This window comes from Rattus norvegicus, chromosome 11, assembly GCF_021556685.1.
Source record: "Rattus norvegicus strain SHRSP/BbbUtx chromosome 11, alternate assembly SHRSP_T2T, whole genome shotgun sequence".
NCBI lineage: Eukaryota > Metazoa > Chordata > Mammalia > Rodentia > Muridae > Rattus > Rattus norvegicus.
In genome coordinates, this window is record NC_141544.1 from 93242938 (window position 1) to 93259938 (window position 17001).

At 44.2% G+C, this 17001-nt stretch overlaps 1 protein-coding gene across 4 annotated transcripts in view; it reads right to left on the reverse strand.

Moving 5' to 3' along the window:
- Vps8 (VPS8 subunit of CORVET complex) overlaps positions 1 to 17001 on the reverse strand; it is a 223458-nt gene that overhangs the window by 179851 nt on the left and 26606 nt on the right. For all 4 annotated transcript variants that reach the window (XM_087575759.1, XM_087575760.1, NM_001427620.1 and 1 more), the window contains 7 exon segments: positions 16395 to 16449; positions 7747 to 7871; positions 6822 to 6908; positions 4249 to 4316; positions 2933 to 3086; positions 2773 to 2832; positions 450 to 557 (listed from right to left, as the gene is read on the reverse strand). In XM_087575759.1, coding sequence (XP_087431885.1) covers positions 450 to 557; positions 2773 to 2832; positions 2933 to 3086; positions 4249 to 4316; positions 6822 to 6908; positions 7747 to 7871; positions 16395 to 16449 — 657 coding nt within the window.

The window sequence follows — 17001 nt, forward strand, 5'->3', positions numbered from 1 at the left end:
CAGTAACTCTGGGTTTGCCCTTCAAACAGCGCATAAGCTGCATAAGAGAACGTGTCTTACCGCCTTCATGGGCTTCCTGTGCAAACGAACTCGCTCTCCAGCAAGTCAATACACACACACACACACACACACACACACACACACACACACACACACACACGTACAGACTGCATTACTACACACGTGTTCTCAATCACGCGTGCGCAATTCGCACAAACAGACAAACCACTCATCATTGGATAACCGAAGGAGAAAGAACCAAGAGGTAAACCCTGAGGACTGAAGAGCCAAGAGAGTTCAAGCTTTTGCATTTTTAACATTAAAGCCTTAAATACAATTAAACAGGCTACACACTTTTCTGACACAGCATTGAATTACCAGCGAGTCTGTGGGAGAAGGGTTTGATGAAGCTTTACGGCAGACCCGCCATCCCACTGCGGCTCACTCACCAGGAGGAAGTGAACAGTGTCGCCTCTGCAGAAGGCAAGCATGGGATTCACACAGTTACTCACTGCCACGAAGTGCCAGGCCAGCAACGGGACACTGGAAGGATCCATCTGTGGAAAAGAAGAGATGGGAGAGTATTCACGGCAGTAGACAGGCACAACGACAAAGTAACAAATCTGCTTAAAAATAGCATCTGACTACGCTTTGTAAAACCCTCCCAACTCCCCACAAGACTTCCAATGAGCAGGGACTGGTGGGACGGTCACAGGGAAGGGCCTGGGGTGAGGGTCATGATTTTTATCTTGGCTGGAGTTTGGTTGTAATGCAAGCATCTGTACAGCTTTAACAAATGTACAGTCAAGATTTGTACATGTACTGTATATAAATGAATACCAACAAAACCTAAACAAATATGGAACTCTAGCTAATGCCCAAGGTGGAAGATGCTGGTTTCTGTATTTTACCCTGAAATCTATTAAGAAACTGAAGTATCTCGCTGGGTAGGTACACAGATGTGTAATGGGAAGCACAGTAAAATGACAGTAGTAGGGGTTGGGGATTTGGCTCAGTGGTAGAGCACTTGCCTAGCATGCGCAAGGCCCTGGGTTCGGTCCCCAGCTCTGAAAAAAAAAAGAAAAAGAAAAAAAAAATGACAGTAGTGGAGTTAGATGGCAAGGATACTAGTGTTTCATTAAGGAACTTTCGACGTCTCTCTTTGGAAATGTTCGTGAATGAAAACATCAATAAGACAAGTAGATGCAAACATCGCAACAAAATCCCAGTGAGCCAATGAGGCTGACCTAAGAAACATTAATGATAATCCCTATCGGTCTGCCGTCCGGAAGGACAGACCTGCCTCGCGTGGTGCTGAAGTAGGACAGCACACCAGCAAGGAAACACCAGCAAGGAACCAGGAGCCATCTCCCTCAGTATCTTGGCTATTGCTCTCTGGCCATGGCTCTGTCTTCACTCTCCATGGCTGTTTTAGAGTGAGAACTGCACCCTCAGCCCAGGTTCATATATTTGACTGCCTGGTCTCCACTTGGTGGAAATGTTTGGGAAGGATTAGTTAGGTGAGGTATGTCACTGGGGGAGGGCTTAGAAGTTTCAAAAGCCCACACCAGATCCAGTCTGTTTCTGTCTCTCTCTCTCTCTCTCTCTCTCTCTCTCTCTCTCTCTCTCTCTCTCTCTGTGTGTGTGTGTGTGTGTGTGTGTGTGTGTGTGTGTGTGTCTCTGCCTCCAACTTATGATGGGATGTAAAAATCTCACCAACTGCTTCTGCACTATGCCCGCCTGTCTTCAGCCACACGCCCCACCATGACGGCCGTGGACTATCCTCTGAAGGTGTAAGCCCCCAGTTAAATGCTTTCTTTTATAAGTTGCCTTGGTCATGGTGTCTCCTCACAGAAATTCAAAAGCAACTAAGACCATGGCATTTATCTCCTTCCAAAGAGGATGCCAACTCTTTTACAAACAGCATCAAGAGAAAAAGTAAAGGAAGCTGGGACACCCGTGGGGACTTATTCCAGGCTCACTCCTTACATTTAGTGGCAAATATCCGCACAGAACCTATGGACTTTACCATGTGCTTTAAATCGTGTCTTCGACAGTTAACAATTCAGTGTGACTGCTGTGCAAACACGTGCTCTGCTGTCTCATTTAGAAAGCAGTGACAAGGAAGCATGTCTCTACACGTTCAGTACAAAAGTAACCTTTTCTGATTATGCTGTGTGGCTGCCCGTATCCACAGAAGCAAAAACCCTTAAAACCATCTGCACTCCCTGAATAACAGCATCGTCTAAAGTGACAGACGTCAAGAGTCAGAAATCACAGGAAGTGTGCGTAGCCCAGTCCACGGTGACCTTACAGAGGAGTGTGGCCACTCACAGAGGGCATAACCCTGCCTCGGCACCGCTGACTCACGGTGTTCTGGGTCACTGCACTCCACACACCGACTGCCCATCGGTGTTCCACCTCGTGAGGGTGGCTTACTGACCTCGAAACTAAGAAAATGCGTGAGTGAAGGCAGGTGCACCCGCAAAGCAGCGGGGCAGCGATACGGAGAGCACAGAGTCCAAGTTAAACACAGACGCTGAATATTCTGTCCATGAGAGAAGCTTCAAACACTAAAGACACCAGGTAGATCCTAATGTCTCCTAAATGCCACTTTATCCTGCTTGGTTTTCCCAGTCACTGCCTTCGGGAATTCGCTGCCATTCCATAGCTAGATTTTTAGACGACTGCAGAGAATTCGCCCTGCAGATCACTCCCTCCATCCTCCTGACTTGCTCCTTCCTTTTGCCGACAAAACAGAGTGGTGCTTACCCGTCCGTAGGGGAAAGTCATCCACACTTTCAGGGACGGTTTCAACCCAATGACCAAAATCTAGAGGAGAAAGCATATTATTCTCATTATTTACCCTGCGAGTCTCAAACGGAGTTCAAAGTCTCTAGAGCTCAGGGTTCTGTCTTCTAAGCACGCCTACCTTTGTTAAGGACGCCATGGCCAGCAGTGAGAACTGTGTGATGGGATGGTCTTTCAACTCGGGCTTGGAATGCAGGGGCTCGATGCAGCAGACTTCACCCTTGGAGCCGCTGAACAGACACCTAGACTCACACGTTCTCACGCCCATGACTCTCCTGAAAACGTAAGACATTCACAATCGATTCAGAGATAATGCAAGACACTCTCCCCTCCACCTTGACCGACGGCAGACACTGTCAGCCACACGACCCACAGGATGGCAGCATTTTTTCACTCCTCAGGACAGATCTGCCACTCTCCAAGTAAGGTCATTCCATTGCCCCGCCCAAACTCTTTACCCATGTCTTAATTCTGAAAGATCTTGTCTTCATTTTCTCTGACCGCTGTCATCCCTGGCAGCCACACTCCAGCAGTGCTGGCTTCTTTGTGTCCCCCCTTGTGCCTACCTCCTAGGCTTGTGTGCACGGGTCTGCCTGGAGTACTTCCAGTAGTTTTCACTTGCTGACTCTGATCTCTCAGCCGGTTCCTCTCAGGTGTCACTTCCTACGGAAGCCTTCCTGAGTTACACCCAAGTGCTTCCCTGCACAACGGTCTGTCTCCTCACGCATGTAAGCCTACTGAGGTCACGCCATTTATTTGTCTGTCTGTTCCTGTCTCCCTATGCTCACCCCAGCTATTCTGTTAAGAGTGAGGGCCTTCCTGGTCCCTAGCTCTGCTGTCTAGAAACAGGAGGTGCTCGGTAGACACGAGCCAGGTAAATGAGCCATGCAGCCTTAGCAATTACTTTCTGCCTCATATTTAAGGAGTTACGAAAAAAATGTAAGAAACAAATATAGACATTAACCTTGAGAATTTGTGAAACAAAATACACATTATATATTATATTCTATACTTTTTAATCCTCAGCTTCACAAATATTCTTCCAGGCAGTTAAGACAATGTTTGCTCCTACTCAAGAACTAAAACGGGGCAATTCTAAGACAAGAAAACCATTTTTGTACCTAACCATTACAGTTATAAGCAAATGGGCTTGGAGCCTAAACTAAAATTAGTGAACTATCCAGAACAGACTCTAGCCTGACAGCACAGAAGAGTCCCCCCAAGGGAGTCAGAATCTAGAATCCCAGTTTGGACCCAAGATGAAATTGTGGAGACCAGGTCTAGACTCCCACATGTTTTATAACCTCCCCAGGCACCTGTAACAGAGCCAGAACCTATCTGCAGACACCTGGACTTTCCAGACTTCTCCACGTTCAATTTCAAACCATTAAACAGCTAATCTTTCCATTTTTCAACAAAGGTCCATTAGTCTCTTACTTAAATGTTAGCTCAAAAACAGAGCCTCCACTGTCGTTGCAAATCGCAAGAGTTGGATCATCTGTGAACTAAACAGAGAAGGACTTTACTTTCTTAAAGCAACCAGACAAGCGTAGATCATGAGGAAAAAGTTACAAAGTTTGAAAACAAAATACACATTCAGTACCTAAAATAACCCAGATTTTGTTCATCACTCTAAGTGTACCAACCACCATTACTTCCATTAATATTAACTCAGTATCTTTAAATAAGTGAGCCTTTCTAAAAGCAAAACGGGGGTGAGATGGCCCAGAGGGCACAGGAGCCCATGACCAGCCCTAATGACAAGAGTTCTTCTATCTGCCCCTGAGACTCTCATGGTAAACGCAGAGAACGCTCTCCCACAGGCTGTCCCAAGGTCCACGAGCATAGCATAGCAAATGCCCCTCCCAGCTATACACACACAATAAGTAACGTTTGTTTTAAAAAGTAAGACAATCCTTCACCAGGATAAAAGGAAAAGGAACTAACTTCGGTTGGTAAAACCCTGGTGCTCTTTCTTGGTCCTTACATTAAGGTTTACAACTGGTATATTACATAGGCAGGATCAGACAGACACACCGCCATCGGTGACTTCATAAAGACAGACACGAGTAAGATTCTCACGGTCTTTTGGAAATAAATTTGTCTGAGTAAGTGTTCTGAGTGGTCAAGGGGCACAGTCACTTTATCTACTATAAACTCTTCCTAAACAGGTCTCTCCCTGACCATTTTTAGGAGTCTGTCTGAATGACTGTAACCTGACTTGCGGAACTCAGAATAACGGCTTCCGCAGTGAGACAGTTCTAAGGTGAGGTACGCTATGGTAAATGCTACCAGATGCTAAAGGAAAGGATGGAGTTTGTGTCATTTACAGGGACTTGTCTCACAATGCCCGAATGACCTCAAGTTCACTCTGAACCGGGCACTCTTACTCAGATATCGCTGAGACACGGGAGGCAGCTGTACGGCACTCCCTCAGGTCCACACCAGCATAACAAACAAGTCCCTGTCCCTGCTCCCAGAGCCCAGAAGCACAGCCAAGGGAGAGGCACATGTCTGTGGATGTGTGTGAGATGTCTGCTCCAGTGCAGGAGAAGAAAGATCTCGTGTTTCTGTTTCACTTTTCCTTTTTGTGTTTGCACTTTTAAAAGACCGGTAAGGAAGCACGTTTGTAGAATTAGACACACATACTAACATACATGGCCCAAGTCTGGGCTGCCGATGATATGGGACTGTCTGGAGAAGGCTGAGCTAGTTACTCAAAGGCAAGCTAGTCCTTGACTCCAGTTACGCTGAAGCACGTACATCCCTCTCAGATGCCAGTGTCTGCAAAGCCTACTTTGAAGCCATTTGCAAACAACACAGCTCCTGGAACTGTGCTTTAATCTCGACTGTGTTCCTCCCTTTTTTTATACACCTATAATTCTTTTGTTTCTTATTGTATCACCCAATAATCTCTTTTTTTCCCCCCTATAAAAAGACTAGTTATGACTTCAAGCAAACATTTATTGAGCAGTTATTATGGGCAAAAAAAAAGATAAGTGACGAACGGATTCTGATTTCAAAGATCTTAACGTACTAAGGGAGATAAAACATACACGGACAACAACGCCATTAGGAGTTGGCACATGCTGTAGAAAAGGAGGTCCAGATAAATTAGCCTCACGCGCGGGGAGAGGAGAGTCTCTGACTCATCTTGGCGGTTTTCATCATTACCAAATGCTTTAGCGCTGCTCTGTCACGGAAGACTTTTGTAACCAACCTAGATGCAGATCTATAAGCTCCAGATGCCACGGGCTTTAAAAAGCATGTGTGTGTGGATAAGAGAACTGCAGAGCTAAGCAACCAAGTATGCACATGATTAAATCTACAAGAGCCGGTTTTAGAATCCCCTTGATACAGTCCTTTACCTTTTATGCTTCCGAACATGGGCTTGCCAGCATGAAAAGGCAGGCTTCACATGAACTATAAATGAAGCCTGTTACCTAAGTCAGTTTTATGCTTTTCAGGCCTGAGAGTGAAAAAGGAAAAAAAAAAAAAAAAAAAACAATACTCCGGCCTTCTCGCTTTCCCTTTAGAGAGGCCTGAAAAAAAAAAAAAAAAAAAAACCAAACGGTTCACTGCTAAATATACTCCGAGCCCTGGCTCTTCCACAGTTGGCGCCTCGAACCTCGGGCACCGCCCAACGACGGGCAGCCATACACCACTCACAATAAAATCTTGGCCAATTGAACAAGGTAAAGGGACCATTTAAGATCTCCAGATGAATTTTTAGCAAGGTACTGCCTCTCTGCTGCCAAACGCCTACTATGGGATTAAACTGAGTTGGCCTCTTTGCTCTTTATTGCTGGACTTTGGCTAAAGCTGAAGCTGTGCGTGCTCATGCTAGCCCATCTCTGGTTTTTAACTTGAGAAAATACCTCATTGGGTTCACCAAATAATGTTCAACTTCGTGTTAAATAAATCTAGGGGTTTCTGGTTATCAAAATATTTAATGTGGCTACAGAGGCCTAGCAACGAAGATGGTTAACACAAGGAGGGGGAGCTGTCACCTTGATGTGCAAGATCGCGGTCCCTGGAGGATGAGCATCTGTTATTGATCTGAGAAGTTTCCCACTGGCCAAATCCCACATGGTGATCTGTAAGACAAGCAAAGGCTTTAAAAACAAATGTATTGCTTTTGGACTTACGTATCCTGCCTTTTGGCTGCAGTAACCCATTCCTCATCTATAAACATTGCAGGCAGAGAGTCATCAGGTTAAACACACCCACAAACTGAGACCGCATTAGAGCCTGCGTCTCTACTCCGTCCTCACCGCCCGCCTTCTGCTTTACCTGCTAACGTTCTACGGCTCCCCACAAGTCAATCTGTTAGGCACAGACTAAAAATGTACAAAAGGCATCACATCAAACCAGCTGTGATGGGAACGATCAGGGGATGAGAGAAACCATGACCTATCACCACAGAGGAAAAAAATGCCAAAGCTATTGTCCAGGAACACAGCAATGTGAGTGAGTTTAAGTGGCCACGGAGGGCGGGGAGGTGGCTCAGTTGGTAAAACACTTGCTTTGTAACCATGAGAAGCTTCGTTCAATCCGTACACACTTATGCACATATGAAAATGCCAAGTGTTGGAGCACATGTGTGTGCGCGTGCACACACATGCACACACACACACACACACACACACACACACACACACGCACACACACGCTCATCAAAAACTAAATGAAAGCAACCACAGTTAAGTACTACTGCCATAAGAGGATACATTTATAAAAGCTAGCTAAGATTCTAGTTCAGTCAGTGACAATTATTTTAAAGATCTACATAAGACAAAGGTCACACTAGCAAGCCTTGGGCATGCGCACCACCTCGCAACACGTAACATGTATTTGTTCTTCAAGATACAGATCTAAAAGGTTCGGGTCTTATTTCCACATCGCCCTGAGGGTAAACCAAACTGTACGTCTTACCTGTCCTTTAGCAAAGCCACAGAGGAGTCTTGAGCAGTCGTTGTTGATACTGAGGGCAGAGATGGCTCCATACTGCTCCCCAACGCTAGTGCTGCCCAGACAGAGCCGCAGCGCTTGATTCTGATCTGAAGGAGGGAAGCGAGTTAGATACTAAGATAAAACAGGAAGACCTATGAGAAAACATAACCAAAGCTTGCTGGTGAAGTCAGAAATCCACAAGAGAATCTATTCTCTTAAACAAACCAATCATCTCTAAGCTGCCTTATCCTATGATCCTAAATGTTTTGCTATTTCTAAGATGTTAGAAGATAGGGAAGGAGGCTCTGTGTATGTGTGTGTGTGTGTGTGTGTGTGTGTGTGTGTCTGTGTATGTATTGTCTATCTACATCTGTGTCTGTGTGTCTGTGTCTGTGGGTGTGTGTACGTGTGTGTGTGTCTGTATGTCTGTGTATGTGTTGTCTGTCTACATCTGTGTCTGTGTGTCTGTGTCTGTGGGTGTGTGTACGTGTGTGTGTGTCTGTATGTCTGTGTATGTGTTGTCTGTCTACATCTGTGTCTGTGTGTCTGTGTATGTATTGTCTGTCTACATCTGTGTGTGTGTGCGTGTGTGTGTGTCTGTGTATGTGTTGTCTGTCTACATCTGTATATGTGTGCGTGTGTATGTTCTGTTTGTCTATGCCTGTCGGTGTGTGTGTCTGTCTGTGTCTATGTCTAAGACTGAGGTGCAGATGTCTGTATAGTGGATGTGGGGGCCACAGGATGATGTTAGGCATCTTCCAGCTTCTTCTTCCCCTTGTTTCCTTCATTAGGGCCTCTCTGAACCTAACATTCACTGTTCAGCTGGACTGGCTGTCCAGAAAGTCCCCGGGATCCACCCCTCCCCAGCCCACCAAAGGCTTGGAGGCAGGTTCGGCCATGCCAGCTTCTGTGTGGGTGCTGGGGACTTGAGCTGTACTCTCTAGCTCTCGAGGGAGTCTTCTGACCCCTTGAGCCATTCCCTGGCCCAAAGAATGTTTTCTTGGAAGATTTCAAAACTCAAAATGTACTAACGTAACAGCTGGCTCAGTGGTTAGGAGCACCAACTGCGCTTCCGAGGGCCCGGGCTCAGTTCCCAGCACCAAGGCAGCTCACGACAGTCTGAAACTGCAGTCCCAGGGGTCTGACAACCTCTTCTGTCCTCTACAGGAACTACACACAGACAGTGCACGTGCAGGCAAGAACGTCCACATGCAGAACGGAACATTTAAAATTATTAAAATAGATTTTTAAAGGAATTTGTTAAAATTTACATTTATGCTATCTATATAGAAAGGATTGATGAAACAAATGAACTGAATAATCGAAGCAAAATTTTAAAGAGTTAAATTACCATAGAAAAAGTATTTTTATGGAAAATGCTTAAATATTTATTAAATGTTATTACCTAACAATTACTGTAGGCCCTCTCCTAGGCAATGCTCATTTTGTATAGAGCTCATGGATTATACCTACTTGAAAACAGCAAAATAAAACAATTTAATGGGGGTGGGGGGACAGCCGAGTGGTTAAGAGCACTGGCTGCTCTTACAGAGGAGTCAGATCTGGTTCCCGGCATCTACAGGATGGCTCACAACTGTCTGCTATTCCAGTTCCAGGGATCTGATGCCCTCTTCTGGCATCATTACACTGTGTAAACATTACACTGTATAAATAATTTTGTGTTGATAAACTGGCCGTAAGCACTCAAGGAGGCCTGAGACAATCAATGGCCGTCCTACATCATCAGACACTCAACAGCTTGTAAGTCATTTCAGATTCCAAACTCCCCCCCCCCAATGCTCTACCTCTAACCCTAATTATTAAAACCTTCTTTAGAATTTCTTGCCTCTAATTAGGACATTATTTTTCTCTCTCTCTACCGAAACTGCCAACAACTCGGATTATTCACACCGAGAGTCACTGACTGACTGGATAGTGTTCTTCTATGCATACTACTGATTTGTACAGGCAAGACATGGGCTAAAATTAAGAAGGCATAGGACTCATGAGTCCCCGTCTTGGCTGCGCGCACACCTTCCAGGCACAGAGTAGTGTCCAAGTAACACACGCATGGGCTGAGGCTCTCGTTGCAGCCCCGCTTTGGGATCCAAGCCCTACCGTTCTGAAGCACCAACAGATTTGCTGTTGCTTTGGGTTTCACAGACCCCAATCCAATCAGTAGATAGCATGCAGCTTAAGAAAAAGGGAGACTACAAGGCTGGCACTGGACAGGAGGCGGCGGGGCACATTCAGCTGTTACAGTAAAAACCTGCACATGGCCAGGTGTGATGGTGCAGCCTACGGCCCCAGTGGTCAGAAGCAGAGGGAGGAGGACCAGGAAGTCAGGACCATCCTTGGCTACATAACAAGCTCAGAGCCAACCTGGGTTCCATGACACCTGGTCAAAATAAAAGCCATAAATGCTATGCTTCCCTACCTACAGCTCCCACATGATAAAACCTAGCCAGGGAAGGAAAGAAACTAAGTTACCGACCTTGGTCACTCCTGAAACATATGTTAACTGTCTATGCTACCATCCATATCAGTGAAAAGATGTTTCCTTTTTTTTTTTTTCAGTGTTTTTATCTTGTCTCCATAATGTCCCTGATAAGGCAGCAAGCCTGTGAAACCTGGATGTTAATTTCACCTTTACTAAAGAGTTACAGGCACCGATACTATACACGTGTGCCATTTCAGGATGCTCCCACCTTCATCTGTGCAGTGTGTAGAACAGTCTCGCCTCACGGCTTCACGGAGAGGGCGGACTACTAAAGCCGGGGAATTTATACAAAGGACCAATTCAACGCCCCCCAAATATGACTGGCTTTACCATGAAAGCTAATCTAAGGTCCTATTTATACCCAATATCTGAAGTAGCAAAGATGGAGGCAGGAGATGGACTACATATAAAATATAATCTAGGGGCTGGAGAGATGGCTCAGTGGTTAAGAGCACTGACTGCTCTTCCAGAGGTCCTGAGTTCTGTAATGGGGTTGGGGTGTGTCTGAAGACAGCTACAGTGTGCTTATATACATTAAGTAAATAAATAAATCTTTAAAAGATATATATATATAATCTACTTTGACTCCATGAAGTTATCTTTCAATTTTTATTTTTTATTTATTGTTACGGTACGCTAAGCTTGCTGTGTTAACTGGCCTAACTCCAGAAGTAGATGTTCGTGGGAAGAAGACTGGGGTTCTCCCATCACAGGAGCCCAACATTCTTACTCCAGATGAATCCGCACAGCGGTTGGAGTGGTGGGCTGAAATCACATACAGCCTCATTAAGACAGTGACAGCTTGCAGTCACAGAAGAAGGAAGAGTGGGGGTGAGCACTGCTCAGGAAAGCTCTACTCTCCCTGCATTCTGGAGCCTCCTCCCTCTAGCAGAGTACTAAGAATGTCCTAAACTTATAGCACATCTACTTGACACAAAATATGTCTGGTTAACACTGTCAATTTAGTATCCTAAAACAATGCTGATGCTATCAGCAGGTGACCATCACCCCAGACAGACACGTACACACATGCACACACTCACGCATACCCCCAATTTCGAAGTTTGATATAATCTGATAATTATCAAGTAATACAAATGCAAGGACTTATTATCAGCAGCAATAATATAGCTTACAAATGAATTTCAGAGAGCTCTAAATCCAGGATCATAAAAAACACAGTAGCTGGGCATCATGAACCATGCCTATAGTCCCAACATGCCTACAGTCCCAGCGTGCCTACAGTCCCAGCGTGCCTACAGTCCCAGCGTGCCTACAGTCCCAGCATGCCTACAGTCCCAGCGTGCCTACAGTCCCAGCTGCCTACAGTCCCAGCCTGCCTATAATCCCAGCGTGCCTATAATCCCAGCGTGCCTATAGTCCCAGCGTGCCTATAATCCCAGCGTGCCTATAATCCCAGCCTGCCTATAATCCCAGCACAGGAGGCACAGGCAAAACTGTCACAAATTCAAGGCCAACTTGTTTTACTCAGTGAGATCCAGGGCAACCAGAAATACAAAGTGATACTTTGTCTCAAAGCAAAAAGGGGTGGGGGGAGCTATTTGGCCGTGCAGTGAATTACACTTGTTTTTCATTAGTACCAGAGGAGTATCCCTAATCCAAACAACCAAAGCCTGAAGTACTCAAAAACCCAATCCTTTCTGAGCATCAGACTGACTTTGCAACACTTCTGATTCTGGAGCATTCTGAATTTTAGCGTTTTAAATTAGAGATGTTCAGCCTGTGAAGTCTATACAAATATTCCAAAAGCCAAGAGACTCAAAATCTGAAGCACTGCTCACACCAAGCATTTGGATAATGTTCAAGGCACACTTTGCTTAGTGCAGACCTCACGCTAGGCTTAACTGTGACGTGAAAAATAGCAACGAGAAGCCACAAGGAAGTAACAGCTTAAAATCTAAAGCTGAACGTACTTGAGGAATTTTTCTTTCCATATACCAAAATGAAGCCAGTCCTCTCTATCACCATCCCTAGTTTTTAAATTGGTTTCATAGACAATGAGAAAAGGAACTAGTGACAAGGAATCAATGGTCCTGGTAAGTGGGAAGTCTACCCTGCCAGGAGTCATCACTATTTCCTTATCCTTTACTCATTCACACTGTAGTGAGCTCTAGGGCTAAGAAAAAATAAAAAGGGGGAGGACCTCATTATAAAGCATTTGTCACATCTGATACAAAGTAGCAGATGCACTTTAACTGAAGAGCTCAGACAGACAAACCCTTACCCCTTCCCCGACGCTCTCTAACCAGGCACACTGAATCCCATGGCTAAGTGGCTACCTTCGGGAATGCTGCTTCTACGGAAGAGCCAGTGTTCATTCCCAGGTACGTATGCCACTGTGACGTTAGTGTACTTTAAAAACACAGGCAGTCCGTCAACTGATAGACCAGAGTGCAAACAGAAGAGCCGTGGCTACCATGAGCACAAAGCAGGGGTCTCAGAAGACCTGGAAAAGGCCAGATGCGTCAAAAAACTGGACATCAACAAGATAATGTTACAGTAAAAGACTGAAGCAAAGCTGTGCTGGAATCCAGAGTCCTGTACTCAAGCATTTAACCGAGAGGTGCTTAAATTCTATATGGCTCGTTATCGATAAAGTTTATGACAAAAGTAATGTCGCAGCAGATCTCTCTGGCAGACACAAATTTCAAAAAAAAATGTTCTACTAAATGATCAGAGGAAATAGAACATACTGACAACTACCTAAAAGAATCCCATTTATCTTTAGCTAAAATAAAGCATTTAAAATATGCATATATTTTGAATTTTTCACAATGCCTGTTTTAACCAATTTTTAGGTAGGTATTTATTTTTCTTTTATAAAAAGGCTTAAGTGTAATTGACAATACTCGATTTCGACATTAAAAAGCTCAAAAGAAAAGGAACTGTTCATGCATACCAAATTTACTATACCTTTTCCTTTTGAATCCATGGAGAAAAGATCAAAAGAGAAGGAGAAAAAGGCAAGAAATCAGTTCAAAAGTTCAGAGAAAAATGCAGGCAAGCTCTGAAGTGCTTAAGTGATGAGCTTTGTTTATCTGTGGGAGTGACAGACTAAAAAATTTGGTTAAGAGGTGTTCTAACCCTTGTGGTAACAATCAGGTATGGGCTCTGGGGAAAGAGAAAACATGTAACATTCAAACTAGAACACAGTAAGCAGAGGCATGACTCAGCTAAACAGAAACAAAACAATTCCAAAGAGACACATCACCAGTGCACACCAAGGACAAAGGGAAACGGAGGAGGAGGGAACACGGAGGTGGGTACCTTTGTTAAGCCCTATGTGAGGTGAGAACCACAGGAGACATACCAAGTGCCACGTGCTGTAACTGCACAGGCCTTCCAGACATGGGGTGTTACCGTTTTAATGACTCAGTCCTGTTTCACAGAGAACCTAATGGTGGTCAAAGTAAAGTCTTTCTATTAGGTCTCTTCTGTGATAAACAAAGGCAGGGTTTCTCTGTGTGGCCCTGGCTGTCCTAGAACTTGCTCTGCAGACCATGTTGGCCTCCAACTCAGAGATCTGCCTGCTTCTGCCTCTGTGTGTTGGGATTAAAGGTGTGCGCCAACGCCGCCTGACAACAGAGCCAGATGGCTGGTCGAGACACTTTGTAGCATCTGCCATTTGTTTCTGAGCTTTTTAGCATATTTGAATGCATTTGTTAGAAAGCACTGTCCAAACATCTGTCTCTTACAACAACCAGTGAAATTTATTAACTGTACTAGTAAAACTCAATGCAAAATCAGAGTACTGTTGTTCTCCCTCAGAAAGTCCACTCTGGCACAGTCTTCTGAGTGAAGCCATAACAAAAGACTGTCTCATCACATCTACTGGAGAAGCTCCTGGGGATTTTAGAAAGACAGCAGGCAGGTCCAAGGCAGTGAGAGACAGCATCAAGAGAGTATGCACTCTTCCGTGTTAACAGACTTGTGTGCACACAAGTGGATGATGGTAAGCAGTCACTCTCTTCTGACCTCTGCATTAGGAACGAAGAGAATGAGAGCAGAGTTGAGGAAAACTGACCACGACTGAAGGGACAATGCGCCCCCTGGCAGATAAACACTCGCGTATGCTCTGCCCTCTTTTAACCCTTTTTCAATCCTTGCAACTCTGCCTCCTTTTCTCTCAGAAAAGAACTGCTTAAAACCCTGGAGACTGCTGACCTAGAAACCAGTGTTGTGTAATCTGAACTTGATTCTGTGAGCACCCCTTAGTGATTGGGTCTCAATCACTCCATGCACATGACGTTAGAGGACTAAAACAAGATGGTGAGAGCCTTCCCCATAGTCTAGTGATCCCTGAAGGAAACTAGGCCCTCCCCACCTGCTGGACACCATGCTTACACAGTTTTTTGAAGGCAATTAGGCAAGAACGTGGAGTCTTTAATGCTGTGTCCTGGACCACTTGTAGGAACTTGTTTCAAAAGTGATAAATACAAGAACTACAGAAACACAGTTGCACATGACACTACTGTTTACAAACAACTTAAGCGGTTTCCTTGAGCAAAAGACTAATTGAACTTTCACGAATCCATTTGAAACAATGTTATGTGCCCATTAAAAAAAACGATGTTCCAGGCCTGTACTCTCAACACTGGGGGGGGGCTAAGGCAAGATGGTCACCATGACTGGCCCATCCAGGCCATGTAGCAAGTTCTGGACAAGCCTAAGCTACGCTGTGAGACATCTGAAATGAACAAAGACGATGCAAATATAGAAACTCAGGAGGTGGTGCCACCATAATGAAAATCGGGTTCTAAATTAACACAGTCTCGCTGAGGAGTTTGCACACACCTATGCACACAGGTGGAAAAAAAGCTGGATGGGTATCAGAAAGACTATAGATTACCCCTAGGTATTAGAATTTGATATTTTATATTTTCCAATTTGTGCACACCTATGTTTTTGTACATTTTCTACTATGGACACATATCAATTATAAGGAAAAATAACTACCATTTAAAGATTCAGTTCTGGGCTGGGGAGATGGCTCAGTGATTAAGAGCACCGACTGTTCTTCCCGAGGTCCTGAGTTCAAATCCCAGCAACCACATGGTGGCTCACAACCATCTGTAATAAGATCTGATGCCCTTTTCTGGTGTGTCTGAAGACAGCTACAGTGTACTCATATATAATAAATAAATAAAATATTAAAGATTCAGTTCTAAAGTTCTCTCGGGGAAATTACACGTGCATTTCTATCCTTCTGCTCTTCAAAAAAATAAAACTATTATTTAAATCAACTGCATTTGAAAAGAATGAGTATTACAATTATATGTTAAATAACGCTTTCGGCATAATGGAAAATTCATAAATGGAAAGTCAAATTGTTCAGTAACAATGGAAAATAACTAGTTATTCTCATGTATGGTAAAAATCTAAGACTCCCCAGAAATCAAACCACGGTTCTGTTAATAAAGCACGCTCTCGTAACCCTTACTGAGCAAGCCTTGCTAGTTCCCTTTTAAAGGAAATGCAGATCTTGAGACCCAGAGGAGAGCGTTCATACACTAAAAGAGCTAAGGATATTATCTGATGTGTTTTAAATGTTTAAATAGATCAAAACAGTCTGCCTGCATACAGAATTCAAAAGCAAGGGAATAATGAAACTGATTAGTCTCAGAGATTAGTTCAAGAATGCCACTAGTTTCTGCTATGTAAATAAGATATTCGCAGTAACTTTTTTTTTTTTTCAGTTTAGAAAGATTTACAATGGAAATGACTCAGAAACCTGGGGAATGCATTTCCCTGAAGACTGCTTTGAGCACCCATGGCTGGAATATGACTTAGAATAAAAAATGATTATCACCACCAGCCGGAGGGAGACACGCTGACAAGCGAAGCCTCTTTCCAACATCATTCCTCTGTCTAGGTGTAGAGCACGCCAGCAGCAGGAACACCTTACATATTCATAAGGAAGGAGAAATGTGCGGTGTAGTCAGAGGAGGCCACGCGGCCAGTCACTTTTGACTTAAAAATACCAACTGCTGCTGCTTCAAGTTTCCCCTATTTCACACATGGAAATCAAGTTTGCCGTATAAAATGCAATTAAAGGACATCAAACCTAAAGGAATCGATATTTAAAATTAAAAAGTACTTAGAAAATTACCAAATATTAAAGCCAATCCGTGAGATGTTCCCACCGCGATCAGACTGGACACTGCCTGGAAACAAAAGGGAAAGCCATCAGTGTGGACTCTGCCTGCTGTCCTCCAGACACCAGCCGATGTGCCAATGGCAGAAATAAGGCATTTCATCCAGAAAGTAAACTGTGAAACCACCTAGGGCACTTTTCCGTCTAAGAATTCCTCTACGTTTAAGAGAAATGTTATCGAAATACCATATATTCGATACTATATATAAACGATGTCATTTGGCCTCCTTTAAATCTTCAGTTCCCAGCCTATGGGTCACAACTCCTTTAGGGGGGTTAAATGACCCTTTCACAGGGGGTTTCACAGATGTTTACATTATGATTCACAACAGTAGCAAAGTTACTACACTTATGAGGTAGTAACAAAAATAATTCTATGGCTGAGGGTTACCACGACATGAGAAACTGTATTAAGAGGTTGCAGCCTTAGGAAGGTTGAGGGCCACTGATTTAAAGCAACTTTAAAACAAAGCCCTCCCTGGCAGCCCACTAAAGAGGTTCTTATATTGCCCACACAGGGCCACCTTGCAATGTGGGGGAAACAAGAATACTTTTCTCCAGT